This window comes from Trichechus manatus, unplaced genomic scaffold, assembly GCF_000243295.1.
Source record: "Trichechus manatus latirostris isolate Lorelei unplaced genomic scaffold, TriManLat1.0 scaffold00035, whole genome shotgun sequence".
NCBI lineage: Eukaryota > Metazoa > Chordata > Mammalia > Sirenia > Trichechidae > Trichechus > Trichechus manatus.
In genome coordinates, this window is record NW_004443971.1 from 14,500,701 (window position 1) to 14,516,077 (window position 15,377).

The 15,377-nt window shown below is 39.8% G+C and overlaps 1 protein-coding gene across 1 annotated transcript in view; it reads right to left on the minus strand.

Annotated features, from left to right (window-relative positions):
* Positions 1 to 15,377, minus strand: part of NAV1 (neuron navigator 1) — a 57,747-nt gene that overhangs the window by 25,274 nt on the left and 17,096 nt on the right. The window contains exons 9-11 of the mRNA XM_023730346.1: positions 12,722 to 12,799; positions 9,589 to 9,672; positions 9,192 to 9,303 (exon numbers count right to left, since the gene is read on the minus strand). Coding sequence (XP_023586114.1) covers positions 9,192 to 9,303; positions 9,589 to 9,672; positions 12,722 to 12,799 — 274 coding nt within the window. The remainder of the gene's footprint in view (positions 1 to 9,191; positions 9,304 to 9,588; positions 9,673 to 12,721; positions 12,800 to 15,377) is intronic.

Genomic DNA, 15,377 nt, shown 5'->3' on the forward strand with positions numbered 1-15,377 from the left:
CAAAGATAAAGAGAGAATTTTAAGAGCAGCTAGGGATAAACGAAAAGTCATCTACAAAGGAGAGTCAATAAGAATAAGCTTGGACTACTCAGCAGAAACCACGTAGGCAAGAAGGCAATGGGATGACATATGTAAAGCCTTGAAGGAAAAAAATTACCAGCCAAGAATTATATATCCAGCAAAACTGTCTCTCAAATATGATGGCGAATTAGGGCATTTCCAGATAAACAGACGTTTAGGGAATTTGCAAAAGAATGTTGTTGGAATTTGGATCTGGACTGCATCATATCTACAGATTGCTTTGTGTAGTATTGACATTTTCACAATGTTAAGTCTTTCTATCCATGAGCATGCTATGTTTTTCCATTTAAGAAGGTCTCTTTTGGTTTCCTGCAGTAGTGGTTTGTAGTTTTCTTTGTATAAGTCTTTTATGTCTCTAGTTAGGTTTATTCCAGAGTATTTTATCTTTTGGGGGGCTATTGTAAATGGTATTGTTTTCCTGATTTCCTTTTTGGAGTTCTCTTTGTTAGTGTAGAGGAATCTAACTGATTTTTGTATGTTGATCTTGTACCCTGCACTTTGTTGAATCCTTCTATTAGTTCCAGTAGCTTTCTTGTGGATTCTCTGGGATTTTCTATGTATAGGATCTGTGAATAGGGATAGTTTTACTTCTTCCTTACCCATTTGGATAGCCTTTATTTCTCTTTCTTGTCTGCTCTAGCTAGGACTTCCAGTACGATGTTGAATAAGAGTGGTGGTAAAAGGCATCCTTGTCTGGTTCCCATTTTCAAGGGGAATGCTTTCAGTCTTTCTCCATTGAGAATAATGTTGGCTGTTAGTTTTGTGCATGTTGAGGAAATTCTCTTTTATTATTTTGCTTAGAGTTTTTATCAGGAATGGGTGTTAGACTTTATCAAATGCCTTTTCTGCATCAATTAAGGACATCATGTGATTCTTTTCCTTAGTTATATTTATGTGATGGATTACGTTGATTGATTTTCTAGTTGAACCATCTTTGCATACCTGGTATGACTCCCACTTGGTCATGATTTTTTTTTTTTTTTTTAATATGCTGTTGGATTCTATTGGGTAAAATTTTGTTGAGAATTTTTGTGTCAATGTTCATGAGGGATACTGGTCTATAATTTTCTTTTTTAGTTAGTGGTGTTCTTGCTTGGCTTTGGTATCAGGGTTATGCTGGCTTCATAGAATGAATTTGGGAGTATTCCTTCCTTTTCTGGAATAGTTTGAGTAGTATTGGTGTCAACTCTTCTCTGAATGTTTAGTAGAATTCTCCAGTGAAACCGTCAAGGCCAGGGCTTTTTTTTGTTGGTAGTTTTTTTAATGACCTCTTCAATTTCTTCTTTTGTTACGGTCTGTTCAGATTTCCTACTTCAGTTTGTGTTAGTTTAGGTAGGTAGTGTGTTCCTAGGAATTTGTCCATTTCCTCTAGGTTTTCAAATTTGTTAAAGTATCATTTTTTTTTGTAGTATTCTGTTATGATCCTTGTTATTCCAGTTGGTTCTGTTGTGATGTCACCTATCTTGTTTTTTTATTATTTGGGCTATTTGCATCTTTTCTTTTTTTTTCATTTGTCAATTTGGTCAGTAGTTTTTAATTTTATTCACCCTTTCAAAGAACCAGCTTTTAGTCTTGTTTATTGTTTCAATTGTTTTTCTCTGTTTCATTTATTTCTGCTCTAATCTTTATTATTTCCTTTCTCCTGGCAGCTGTGGGCTTCTTTTTCTATTTGTCTGAGTTGTAGGATTAAGGTATTGATTTTGGCCTTTTCTTCTTCTTTTTTTAAATTGTACTTTAGATGAAAGTTTACAGAGTAAATTAGTTTCTCATTAAACAATTAATACACATATCGTTTTGTGACATTGGTTGCCAACCCCACAACATGTCAACACTCTCCCCTTCTCGACCTTGGGTTCCTCCTTACCAGCTTTCCTGTCCCCTTCTGCCTTCTCATTCTTGCCCAAGCTGGTGTGCCCATTTAGTCTTGTTTTATTTTATGGACCTGTCTAATCTTTGGCCGAAGGATGAACCTCAGGAGTGACTTCATTACTGAGCTAAAATGGTGTCCAGGGGCCATACCTCTCTTCTTTTTTGATGTGTGTGTTTGTTATAAATTAGCCTCTGAGCACAGTTTTTGTTGTGTCCCAAAGGTTTTGGTTTGTTGTATTTTCATTCTCATTTGAGTCTAGGGAATTTTTTTAAAATTCATTTTTAATTTCTTCTTTAGTGGTTTTTAAGCATGGCGTTGTTCAGTTTCCAAGTACTTGTTTTTCTTTCCTTATTCTTCCTGTTATTGGTTTCTAATTTTATAGTGTTGTGATCTGAGAAGATGCTTTGTATTATTTTGATGTTTTTGAATTTATTGAGGTTTGCTTTGTGGCCTAAGAGATGGTCTATTCTAGAGAATGATCCAGATGCACCGGAGAAGAGTGTGTACTGCACTGCTCTTGGGTGGAATGCTCTGTATATGTATATGAGGTCAAGTTGGTTGATTGTGTTATTTAGATCTTCTGTATCTTTGTTGAGTTTCTTTGTAGTTGTTCTGTCCACCGTCGAAAGTGGTGCGTTAAAGTCTGCTATTATTGTAGAACTATCTATTTCTCTTTTCATTTCTGTTAGGGTTTGTTTTATGTATTTTGGAGCTTTGTCATTGGTTAGATATTTATTTTGGTTAGATAGTAAGTATTTCAGGCTTTGTGGCTATACAATCTGTGTTGCAACCATTCGATTCGCTGTTGTAGGGCGAAAGAAGCCACAGACACTATGTAATGAATGGATGTGGCAATGTTCCAATAAAACTGTATTTACAATAACTGTTGGTGGGACAGATCTGGCTCATGGGCTGCAGTTTGCCCACTCCTATTTTACATTTTCCCCCAGAGCAGGTATTGCTTTTATAATAAAAATTAATTTAATTGAAAATTATTTAATTAAAAACAAAGTAAAGAGTAGCAGAATAAATATGTGCACCTATCCATCAGTTATTTGGGGGTTCGAATTAGTTATGAGTCTGTTAATTAAGGTAAAATATGTTATATAGTACTTTTAAGAGTGAAGGATATGTTATAGAATCAGTCTTCAAAAAGTTAGAAAATCTTTTGTGCCATGTACACTTATTAGCTATTTAAAAATAAAATAAAGTTAGGCATCATTGCTTTAAGTACCAGACTCTTAAACTTCTCCTAGAAAATCCTCTTGACCAAGTTGAGCCTAGGGCAACATGAATAGAGAGTAACATGACAACTCCCAGCAAAAGACAGGATTCATTTATTCAATAAATATGTATGACCTATAGGGACACTGAAGAGCAAGGTGTACTTGGGAAACTAGAAATAGCTGAATATCCCAGATCCATACTTCTCAGAGCTGTGTTTGAGCAAGTTACTTACTTTCTCTGATCTTATTCTCTTCATCAATAAAATATACCTTATGGGGTAGGTATCTGGAATAAATGAATTAGTTACATGTAAAAGGCTTAGCAAAGTACCTAGCATACAGCAAATGGTCAATAAATGCTGGCTGTTATATTAGTATAGCTGGAATACAGAGTACAAGAGGAGAAGTAATGGAAGGTGAGGCTGGAAAGAAAGGCATCTCTTAGATAAGGAAGAGGATGGTATGCTATGCTAAAGGGGTTTGAATGTATTCTTTTTCCCTCCAACTTGTTTTTCTGAAATGTTTCACACACACAGAAAAACTTAAAACATTGTACAATGGATACCCAATCATCCTACACGTAGATTCAATCATTATTAATATTTTGCTGTATATGTTTTCTCTCTCTCTCTCTCCCCACACACACTTTCTTGAATTATTGGAAAATAAGTTGTAGACATCATGACACTTTACCTCTAACTACTTCAGGATGCACCTTCTAAGAAAAAGGACATTCTCCCAAGTATCATTATCACACCTAAGAAAATTAGCAATAATTTTTTTTATTGTGCTTTAAGTGGAAGTTTACAATTCAAGTTAGTTTCTCATAACAAAAATTTATACACATATTGTTATATGACCCTAGTTGCTCTCCCTATACTGTGACAGCACACTCTTCCTTTCCATCCCAGATTTCCCATGTCCATTCAACCAGCTCCTATCCCTTTCTGCCTTCTCATTTCGCCTCTGGGCAGGAGCTGCGCAGAAAATTAGCAATAATTTTTATCATGTAATATCTTGCCCATATTCAAACTGGAATTAATTTCTGATATTCTGATCCTGAGTGATTTGATTAATTACTCTGAGGGCAGTGTGAAGGAAGGGCTGGACCAAGGCAAGATCAGTCAGGAATTATTTTAATAATCTAGGAGAATGATGAAAACCTGAACCTAGGTAATGACAATATAGAGGAAGAGTGTAATTGAGAACTACAGAGGAGGTAGAACTAACTATATAGGTTGAAACAGAGAGGAGTCAAGGATGGTTCTCATGATAGTGGCTTCAGTGACCGAGCAGATGATAATACTTTTAACTGAGAAGAGAAAAACTGCAGAAGGGACAGGGTTGGTCTACATATTTATAAGGGGAGCAAAGGAGATGAGTTCTAACTTCGGATATGTTGGGTTTGAGATACCTATGAGGGTATCTAAGTGGAAGTGTCCAAAAGTAGTTGGAAATAGAGGTCTAGAACTTAGGAGAGTGATCTGGTTAGACACACAGATTAAGACAATGTAAAAACTATTAAAAATAATGAATAAGTTCAGCAAAATTGCAATATGTAAGATTAATATAAAAAATCAATTGCAGACTTAGCCAAAAACCTGGTGGGATTGAAGTTCCTAGGCTCAAAGGTGAAGGACCATAGACTCAGGGGACATCTATGTCAACTGGCACAACATAGTTCATAAAGACAAAGTTCTACATCCTATTTTGGTGAGTAGCGTCTGGGGTCTTAGAAGCTTGCAAGCGGCCAACTATTGGTCTCTTACCATCCAGAGCAAAGGAGAGTGAAGAATACCAAAGACTCAAGGGAGTAATTAGTCCAAAGGAGTAATGGACCCCAAAAACCACAGCCTACACAACCCCAAGACCAGAAGAACTAGATGGTGCGCAGCTACCACTACCGATTGCTCTGTCTGGGATCACAACAGAGGATCCCCGACAGAATGGGAGAAAAACTGTAGAATAAAAAATTGAATTCACAAAAAAGACTAGACTCACTGGTCTGAAAGAGACTGCAGGAACCCCCTGAGACTATGGCCCTAAGACACCCTTCTGAACTAGAACTGAAGCCATTCCGAGAGACCACCTTTCAGCCAAACCACAGACCCATTACAAACCAAACCTACTGCCATCAAGTCGATTCTGACTCATAGCGACCGTATAGGACAGAGTATAACTGCCCCATAGGTTTTACAAGGAGCAGCTGGTAGATTTGAACTGCTAACCTTTTGGTCAGCAGCCAGGCTCTTAACCACTGTACCACCAGGGCTCCAAACCATAGGCAGGCCCATAAAATAAACCGTAACACCCGAGAGGAATGTGCTGCTTAGAACAATCAATTATATGAGATCAAAAGGGCAACATTTGCCCAAAAGCAAGGATGAGAAGGCAGGAAGGGGTAGAAGATCAGGATGAAAGGAAATGGCGAACCTAGGACCGGAAATGGGAAGAGTGCTGACACATTGTGGAAAATGAAACCAACGTCATGGAACATTTTATGTACAAACTATTGAATGGGAAACTAATTTGCTTTATAAACTTTCACCTAATGAACAATAAAAAAGTTTTAAAAATCAATTGTATTTATATATATGTTAGCAATAAACAATCCAAAAATGAAATTAAGAACGCAATTCTATTTACAACAGCATCCAAAAGAATAAAATATACAGGAATAAGTTTAACCAAAGAAGCGTAGGACTTGTGTAGTGAAAACTACAAAACACCATTGGAGGAAATTAAAGAAGACTTTAATAAATGGAAAGACTTGCCACGCTCATAGACTGGAAGACTTAATATTGTAGAGATGGCAGTACCCTGAAAATTAATATACAAATTCAGTACAATCCCTATTAAAATGCCAGCTGACTTTTTTCCAAAAAAGTGACAAATTGATCATAAAATTCATATGGAAATACAAGGGACAAAAAATAGCCAAAACAATCTTGAAGAAGAAAATGTTGGAGGACTCTTACTTCCCAATTTCAAAATTCATACAAAGCAACAGTAATTAAGACCATGTGGTACTGCCATAAGAATAGCCATACACATCAACAGAACAGCAGTGAAGAGTCCAGAAATAAACCCATCATTTATGGCCAACTGATTTCTGACAAGGGTGCCAAGACAACTCAGTGGGAAAGAACAGCCTTTTCAACGAATACTGCTGTGACAACTGGATATCCACATGCAAAAGAATGAAGCTGAACCCCAACCTCAAACCATATGCAAAAATTAACTCAAAATGGACCAAAAACCTAAATGTAAGAGCTAAAACTAAGAAACTTTGAAAAGAAAATATAGGAGTAAAACTTCATGACCTTGGATTAAGCTATGGTTTCTTAGAAAGAACACCTAAAGCACAAGCAGACAAAGGAAAAAAACAGATACACTGGACTTCATCAAAATTAAAAACTTGTGCTTCAAAGGACACTAGCAAGAAAATGAAAAGACAATCTACACAATAGGAGAAAATATTTACAAATCATATATCTGATAAGGGTCTGTATCCATAATATATAAGGAACTCTCTCCATAAAGATACACAGATGGCCAATAAGCACATGAAAAGATGCTCAACATCCTTACCCATCAAGAAAATGCAGATCAAAAACCACAATGGGATATCACCCCACATCCACTAAAATGGCTATAATTAAAAAAAAAAAAAAAAAAAAGGACAATAACTTGTTAGGTCTCTTCAACAAGTGTTGGAAAGAATGTGGAGAGAAACTGGAATCCTCATCCATTGCTGGCAGGAATGTAAAATGGTGCCGCTGCTTTGGAAAACAGTTTGGCAGTTCATAAAACATAGATAAACACAGAATTACTATATGACCCAACAATTCCACTCCTAAGTATATACCCCAGAGAACTGAAAACATATGCTTACACAAAAACTTGTGTATCAATGTTTATAGCAGTATTCCTCATAACAGCCAAAAAGTGGAAACAACCCAAATGTCCATAAACTGAGGAACAGATAAACAAATGTGGTATTGTCTACACAATGGAATATTATTCAGCCATTAAAAAAACAAATGAAGCACTGATACATGCTGTAACATGGATAAATCTTGAAAATATTAATGCTAATTGAAATAAGCCAGTCACATATTGTATGATTACATTTATATGAAATATCTAAAACAGGCAAATCCATGAAGACAGAATGGAGATTAATGATTATCAGGGGCTGGGGGAGGGAAGATAGGAGTGACTGCTAATTGGTATGAGATTTCTTCTAGGGATGATGAAAATGTTCTGGAATTAGATAGTGGTGATGGTTGCAGAACCTTGTGAATATACTAAAAACCATGGAATTGCACTCTTTAAAAGTGTGAATTTTATGGTACATGAATTATATTGCAAAAAAAAAAAAAAAGGGGGTTATAGAAGCTATAGGATCAATGTAGTAAATGCCAGGGAAAGTGTATAAGGTCATAAGAAAAAAAGCTGGGAAATACCAGTATTTGAGCAGTAAATAGAAGAAAAGGAATGGGTTCCATGAAGTACTGTAGTCAGAGTAGTAGGAAGAGACCAAGATGAGAAGGATGGCTCAGAAGCTAGGGGAAGAATTTAATGAAGGAAGAAGATGTTAACAGGCCAAATCTTGGAAATCATGGGGGACTGGCTGTGTGTGTGTGTGTGTGTGTGTGTGTGTGTGTGTGTGTGTGTGTGTCTGTGTGTCTGTGTGTGTCTGTGTGTGTCTGTGTGTGAGTGTATGTGTAGGAGAGGTATTTTTTAGAGCTTAGTATATGCCTGGCACCAGGCTGGATGTTAACAAGTGTTCTCGTATTTAATCCTTACAACAAACTTCTGGTTAGGTGTTATTATGTCCAGTAAAATAAGTACTAAAAACTCTAAGTTGGATTTTGGCAAAATGGGAGTATCTGGTGACTTCAGTGAGAGCAGTTTTAGTAGGGTGATGGTGACAAGCATAGCTATAGTGGGTTAAGTGTGAAAGGAAGGTGGAATGGTAAGTTTGACTGTGGAGGAAAGAAAGAGGTAAGGTTGTAGTTAGCAGAGCCATAAGGTTGATCTACCTTTCTCCCCTTTAAGGCAGAAGAGCATTTGACAGGTTTATAAGCAGAAGGGAAGGAGGGACTAGAAAATAAGAGGTAAAGATGTGGAAAAGAGTGTGTGGGGGTATGACTGCTAGAGCGAGCACCCTAAAGCATTAGATAAGGGTCACTCTTAGCCAGAAGGAACAGCCCCTTCCAACAAAATAGGAAAAAAATAAAAAAGGACAGGATGAGTATAGGTTGATGGGATGGTGACAGTCAATGGAGTTATCACTTGAAAATATTTATTTTCTTGATTAAGGAGGAGGCAAAGTCTTATGTTCAGAGTGAGGCAAGTTAGCGGTGGGATGAGGGCCTTGAGAAAAGTGATGAAAACTGGGACTAGCTGATTGTGGAATGAAAAAGAAAACTGACTGTGGACGAGGAAGAGGACTGCCAAGCTACACTGCCGGTCTGACTGGAGTTAGAAAGCACCGATTTTTGTGACATCCAACTACCACTTAACTTGGCTTTCTCTAACAATGCATTGTTAAATGCCAAGGATGACCTGTCATTTGAGCCCCATGTAACCTATGTGATATTTGGTTGTCTCGTTTGAAGTATATACTGCTTCCCCTTCAGAGAATTGCAGTGAAGATCACATAAAATTGTATGTATGTGTGTTTAACACACTTAAATGAAAATATTACTGGTACGTAAAGTGTTACTTTAATGATAATTTTGGCAGCTCTCTGGCTCTGGCCTAAAGGGCCCATGGAGATGACAAGTTTCCTCTATACCCCCTCATCCCTTGGGGTAGCAAGGTCTTGCCCCTAGCAATCCTCATTGACCAGTCCAGAGCATCCCACTGAAGGGCATCAAAGAGCCCTCATCTCTTATAAATTTGATATGGGACCTGGCATATTGTAGGCACTCAGATAAAAATCTGCAGTAATCCTCCTCTCACCCTGTTCCTCTTCCCGCTCAATCAGTAACTGGATGCCCTACCTTTGGGTGTGGTTTCTGAGGCATTAAGGGCTCCCTGAATGACTGCCTGGGCCTCAGAATTCTTTTTCTTCAGAAAGTCGATGGTTTCTCGCAAGTCCAGCAGCTCGGTGTCCTAAGAGAGAGATGAAAATAGTGTGATTAGTTGGGATTAGGAACACCTACTGTGTGCCAGACAATGGACTAGGCACCCGAATTCTACTAGACTTGATGGGGAAGGGTGGGGAATCAGGACAAGGAATATGTTCACATTATATTGAGGGAGAGGTTAAGAACTCAGGGCAACAGAAAGGGAGGGAAAAACTGGCACTCGTGGGAATGAAGAGGAGGTTAGCCTTAGCCTATCTGTTCAGGAGAATCTGATCATCGCATTAGTTCCTCCCCTCCCCAGGTCACTCACCTTCTCCTCTGCTGTCTCTGCCAGGTGTCGTAGGCGGGATGTCATATTCACCAGGCTCTGCTCAAAAGCAGCCACTAGATTAGCCTGAAACAAGCAGATAAAGAGGTTCCTATGTTGGGTGAGGCTAGGGGAACGTAAAGGACTGACACAGGAAGCAGTATTAGCTGAGTTCTGTGTCTCAGAGCGGATCAATGCCAACAAACTTCTTAGTGATTTTTAAATATCGATTTCCCTGTGCAGGCAAAGTGGAATCAAACAACTTCCTAGCCTGAAGAAATTTTCTGGCAGGGGCCAGCGTTTTGAATAATGAAACAGTACAGACAGCATCAGAGTAGGGTAGGTTTTGGAGACTCTTGGACTCTTGAGACCCCATACCTATCACCTACCAGAGGTGGGACTGTCCCTCTGCCCTCTGTGATATGTGGAATGGCACGCTTTGGGGGAGAGCCATAAAACCTGGGGTTGTTCCTATGATTTTGGTTAAACTCTTCTATTGTCTAACAGGCCAGCCCCATGGGTCCAAGTAACCTCCCGGGAAAAACTGTTCAACTGGTACATCTCTTCCATCTCTGCTCCTAGGGTGGCCCTCCGTTCTTAACTCATTTTTCCTTTGGAGCTGTCTCTTGTTGCTTGCTTCTTCAGGCTGTAGAGAAGTAGCTTTAAGAAACTTCAGGGGCATTCCACAGTTTTGCCACTAGGTGTCAGGTCTGTTCCATAAGGAGGGAAGGATACCAAGGGGCCCTCTTGTAAGAGGCAGGCTGGGGAAAGGTGTTGAGTGGGGCTAATGCCACTTGGAGCAAATATGATTCCCTGCGTGGTTTGAATGCTAGCTGGCCAACTGGCAGCAAGATGGATAGGAAAGGTGAAAGGATGAGGCATGGGACTCAAAAGGGGAATATTCAGGGATGGAGAAATAGCTATCAGTGGCGGGTATCTGAGCAAGTTGGTGACCCTAGCAAGTGAAGAACATATTCGGGGCAGGTCCTTCATACAGAGCTCTAGGATCCCTGTGACACACTCTCACTTCTTCCTGTCTGCTAATAATTCTCTCTCCCTGTTGAGTCAACTCTAGTTTTCACTCATTGCCCTTGAAACACGCCTGGAGCCTACATTCATTTGATCTTGGCTGTAGGCAATCCTTTGGCCCCATCTGAGCCTCCTATGCTACTTTTACTATAAATCTATCTGTCAAGGTCTGGGCTCCTTCACAGATACATGCCATGATCCTGAGCAGTTTACTTTCTCCTATATACAGGGAACTTCCATCTTCTTGACCTCATGTCTTTTCTTGTTTACATCTCTGCACCCCCAGCCTGTGTGTGTAAATTTGTAGTTTACACTGCTTGTAGTCCCTGGAAATCTCCCACTCACAAGAGGCCTCATGAATCCCGTCTGCTGCTCTGTGTTGGCCACACCTCATGGACAGGATTCCCTTTACTCGGGTTGGGCTCTCTTCCCTTCTGTCTCTTGCATTTACTCTCCCTACTCTGAACCTCCCCCTAATCTCCAGCCTCATAGTAGGGTACGTTAAGACCTCAGGGCTAAGTAGGGGTGCTGTAACAGAGGCTGGCATTTGACAGGGACAAAGTGGTCTGGGGCCCCTCCCTGTCTAGGGTGTGCCCTCAGCTTCAGCAGCTGCTAAGTTCCATGGAACACGACAAAAGCTTGGTCTGGAATCAGGATCCTGAGAAGGGCTGTGGAACCGTACCAGGGTCTCCTGCTTGGAAGAGGGCTCTGACCCTGGGCAAAACACTGTCTTTAAGAATCAGAGCCCACCATGTCTGGGTGTTCAGTTTATTCTCTCTTAAGCCAAAGGAACTTCCTGTTCTAAGAAAAATCACCCTTTAAATTCCTTTTCTTGGCTCCATCCTAGCCTTGACAGCACGACGGTTGACAGATTGCAGTGTAAATGAATCAGACATAATAATGTTCTCTGCCTCCGTGGCGCCTCTCTCCCCAGCATCTCCCAGACATGAATTTCCTGGGGTATGCAGGACGTGACCCAGGCCACCGGCCTTGGTGGGTGGGGCACAAGGGAGAGAAGAGATGATGCTTGTTTATAGTACAAATCTTCTGGGTCCCCAAAGTGGGAAGAAGGGCTGGATATCAGCTTCAAACAAACTGGTAAGTGTACAACTTATGAACTGAGGATTGGGGAAAAGAAAAGAGGATAACTAGTGTGGTGAGGGGACTTCTGTTGAAATATATCAGAAATATGTAAAATACTGATGGAGATCTTCTACCTGATTCCAAGGGATGGCCCCCAGGCCTGACAGCTGGGTTCCCCAGAGAGGAAGGGAAGAGAAAAACCCAGGAACGATTGCGGAAACTGCAGGCATGGTTACTTTTGTGCAAACACTTGGAAAGCTCCTGCAGATCCGGCTCAGCTGTTGTTTACAGCTTTAGGGGAAAATGGCTCTTATGTTCTCTGTTTGCAACTCAGTCCCAGGGGAGAAACGACCACAGCCTACCTAGAGGAAGTGGCTTCATTTCTCCCCATCTCACAGAGGAGAAAAACCAAGGTTTAAAGAAATAAAATAACTCACTCTAAACGGATGCACTGAGGGCAGCCTGAGGGAAGAAACAAAGAATTCTGGCTCCCAACCTAAAGCTCAGATAGTTTTTGCCAGCTTCCCGAGGAGACTACCAGGAAGAGGCAGTTCTGAATGAAGAATGAGACTAGAATGGGAGTTGGGTTTCCAAGTGGTGTGTCGTGGTCATTAGAATTCTAATGTAAAAAAGAGACATGAACACACCCCAGGTCAGTGGTAAAGGCCTCCAAGGGCCCTATAATTATAATATGTAACTATTTTTGTCCATGGCCAATGGCAAGGTTGTTTTCACATCAAGGCAGAACCAATGATAATTCTTTCTCTCTAGAAAGTTTAAAGACCACTGCAGACATGAACTCATCTATACCTATTAGAGTGGGGGCAAAAATGATTCTTTATAAAAATTGAGGCGCAGGGAAGGACAATCCCCCAATCTTCTATTGTAGAGCTGTGAAGGGACCTGTTCCCTTGGAGTCTAAGCCCAGGGTGTATTTTGTCAGGTAATGTTCCTTCCTTGGCTGCACTTATCTAATTCATGGCCAGAATAACCGCCTGGTCTTCCCTTGCTTTATGGCACTTACATTGGCAGAAAGCTGAGATGTCAGGGTGGCCACTTTTTCTTGGGATGATTCCAGTTCCCTACGAAGCTTCCGGATTTGCTGTGAAAGGAAGAGAAATACAAACTAACGGTGGCAGAAGAAGTATAAGATTTGGAAGGAAAAGGGGGTGCAGTGGTGTTAACAAGCAGAGACAAAGGCTTTGCACCCTACCTCAGATTGCATCCTCTCTTCAGCCTGAAGAAGGGAGCACAGACGGAGAGAAAGAGAGAGAAAGGAAGTAGTTACTATGGAGGTGAAGAAGCCGGTCCCAGTGGCAGGGTAGAGAACTTGAAGAAGCGTGATTCAGAGGTGCAAAGAGACTGAAACTCTGTTTCCTGCTCCTGGCTCCTCCAAAGACTTGGCTCAGACCCTATCCAAAAAAACCAAACCCAATGCCATCTAGTTGATTCTGACTCATAGTAACCCCATAGTACCGAGAAGAACTGCCCTGTAGGGTTTCCAAGGCTATAACCTTTTTTTAAAAAAACTCTTTTATTGTTGTTGAGAATACACACAGCAAAACATACACAAATTCAACAGTTTCTACATGTACCATTTAGTAACACTGATTACATCCTTTGAGTTGTGCGACCATTCTCACCCTCCTTTTCTGACTTGTTTCTCCCTCATTAATATAAACTCACTGCCCCCTAAGGTTGGTATCTAATTTTTTGTTGTCAATTTGATCCCATATAGATTAAGTCTTAAAAGAGCATAATGCTCAAGGCAGAACTTTTTTTACTAGTTAAGCTAAACTACTGTTTGGTTTTAAGATGACTTCAGGGGATAGTTTTGGTTTAAGGTTTAAAGATTATCTCACGGCAATAGTTTCAAGGGTTTATCCACCCTCCATGGCTCCAGAAAGTGTGGAGTCCGTGAGAATATGAAATTCTGTTTTGCATTTTCCCCCTTTTGATCAGGATTCTTCCATGGATTCTTTGATCAAAATGTTCAGTAATGGTAGGCGGGCACCATCAAGTTCTTCTGGCTTCATGGCAAAGGAGGCAGTTGTTCATGGAGGCAATTAGCCACACATTCCATATCCTCCTCCTATTACTGACTCTCCTTCTTCCTCTCTTGCTCCAGGTGAATAGAGATCAATTGTTGTGCTCTGGATGGCCATTTGCAAGCTTTTAAGACCTCAGGCACTACCCAATGAACTAGGAGGTAGAACAGAAGCGGTAAACACATTATTAGGCCAATTAACTGAGATGTCCCATGAAACCATAAAACCTCCAAACCAAGGAACCAAATCCCATGAGGTGTTTGGTTATACATAAGCAGCCTCAGCTACTCTTTTTTTTTTTTTTTTGTCATTGTTGTAAATGTATCTATCACAGAAGTTTTGCAGGTGTACAACCTATTGACAGCAATTACAATAATCGGCTGTGCAACACTATCCTTAATCAATGCAATTTTTCCATCACCGTTAACTCCCTTTATCCCCCTCCCTCCTGCTCCCGGTAACTACTAATAAACTCTGGTCTTTGTACTTTTGCCTTTTCTTGTCTTTTTATATAAATGAGTTCATACCATTTTTGTCCTTTTGTGAATGGCTTATTTTGCTCAGCATAATGTCTTCAAGCTGCATCTATATTGTAGCATATATCAAGACTTCATTTCTCCTACTGGCTGAGTAGTATTCCATTGTATGTATGTGCCACATTTTGTTCATCTGTTCATCTGCTGATGGGCATTTAGGTTGTTTTCACCTTTTGGCTACTGTGAATAGTGCTGCAATGAACATCGGTGTATAAGACTCCATTTTAGTCTCTGCTTTCAACTCTCTGGGGTATATATCTAGGAGTGGAATTGTTAGGTCATACGGTAGTTCTATTTTTAGTTTTTTGAGGAACCTCCACACTGTTTTCTACAATGGCTGTACCATTTTGCATTCCTATCAGCAACGTTTAAGGGTTCCAATTTCCTCACGTCATTGCCAACATTTGTTATTTTCTTTTTTTAAATCTTAGCCTTACTAGTGGGAGTGAAATGGTATCTCATTGTGGTTTTGATTTGCATCTCTCTGATGGCTAATGACACTGAGTATCTTTTCATGTGTTTGGTCGCCATTTGAATGTTCTATTTGGTGAAATATCTATTTAAGTCCTTTGCCTATTTTATGATTGGGTTATTTGTCTTTTTATTGTTAAGCTGTCAAAGTTTATATAAATTTTGTTTATTAGATTCTTGTCGGATATATTGTTTCTGAAGATATTCTCCCAGTCGATAGCTTGTCTTTTCACTTTTTTGGTAAAGTCTTTTGATGAACTTAAGTTTTTAATTTTTATGCGGTCCTGTTTATTTATTTTGTCTTTTGCTGCTTGTGCTTTTGTTATTATAGTAGATAATCCATTTTTAAAAGCTAGGCCTAACATTGCCTCTGCTTGTACTTCTAAGAATTTAATTTTAATCCTTAATCCATTTTGAATTTGTTTTTGTATATGGTGTGAGGCATGGATCCTGTTTCACTTTTCTGCATGTGGAAATCCAATTTTCACAGCACCATTTATTGAAGAAGCTCTTCTTTCCCCATCCAATGGGCTTAGCACCCTTGTCAAAAATCAGCTGACCATAGATATGTGGGTTTATTTCTGGACTCTCAATTCTATCCATTGGCTTATGTGTCTTGTTATAC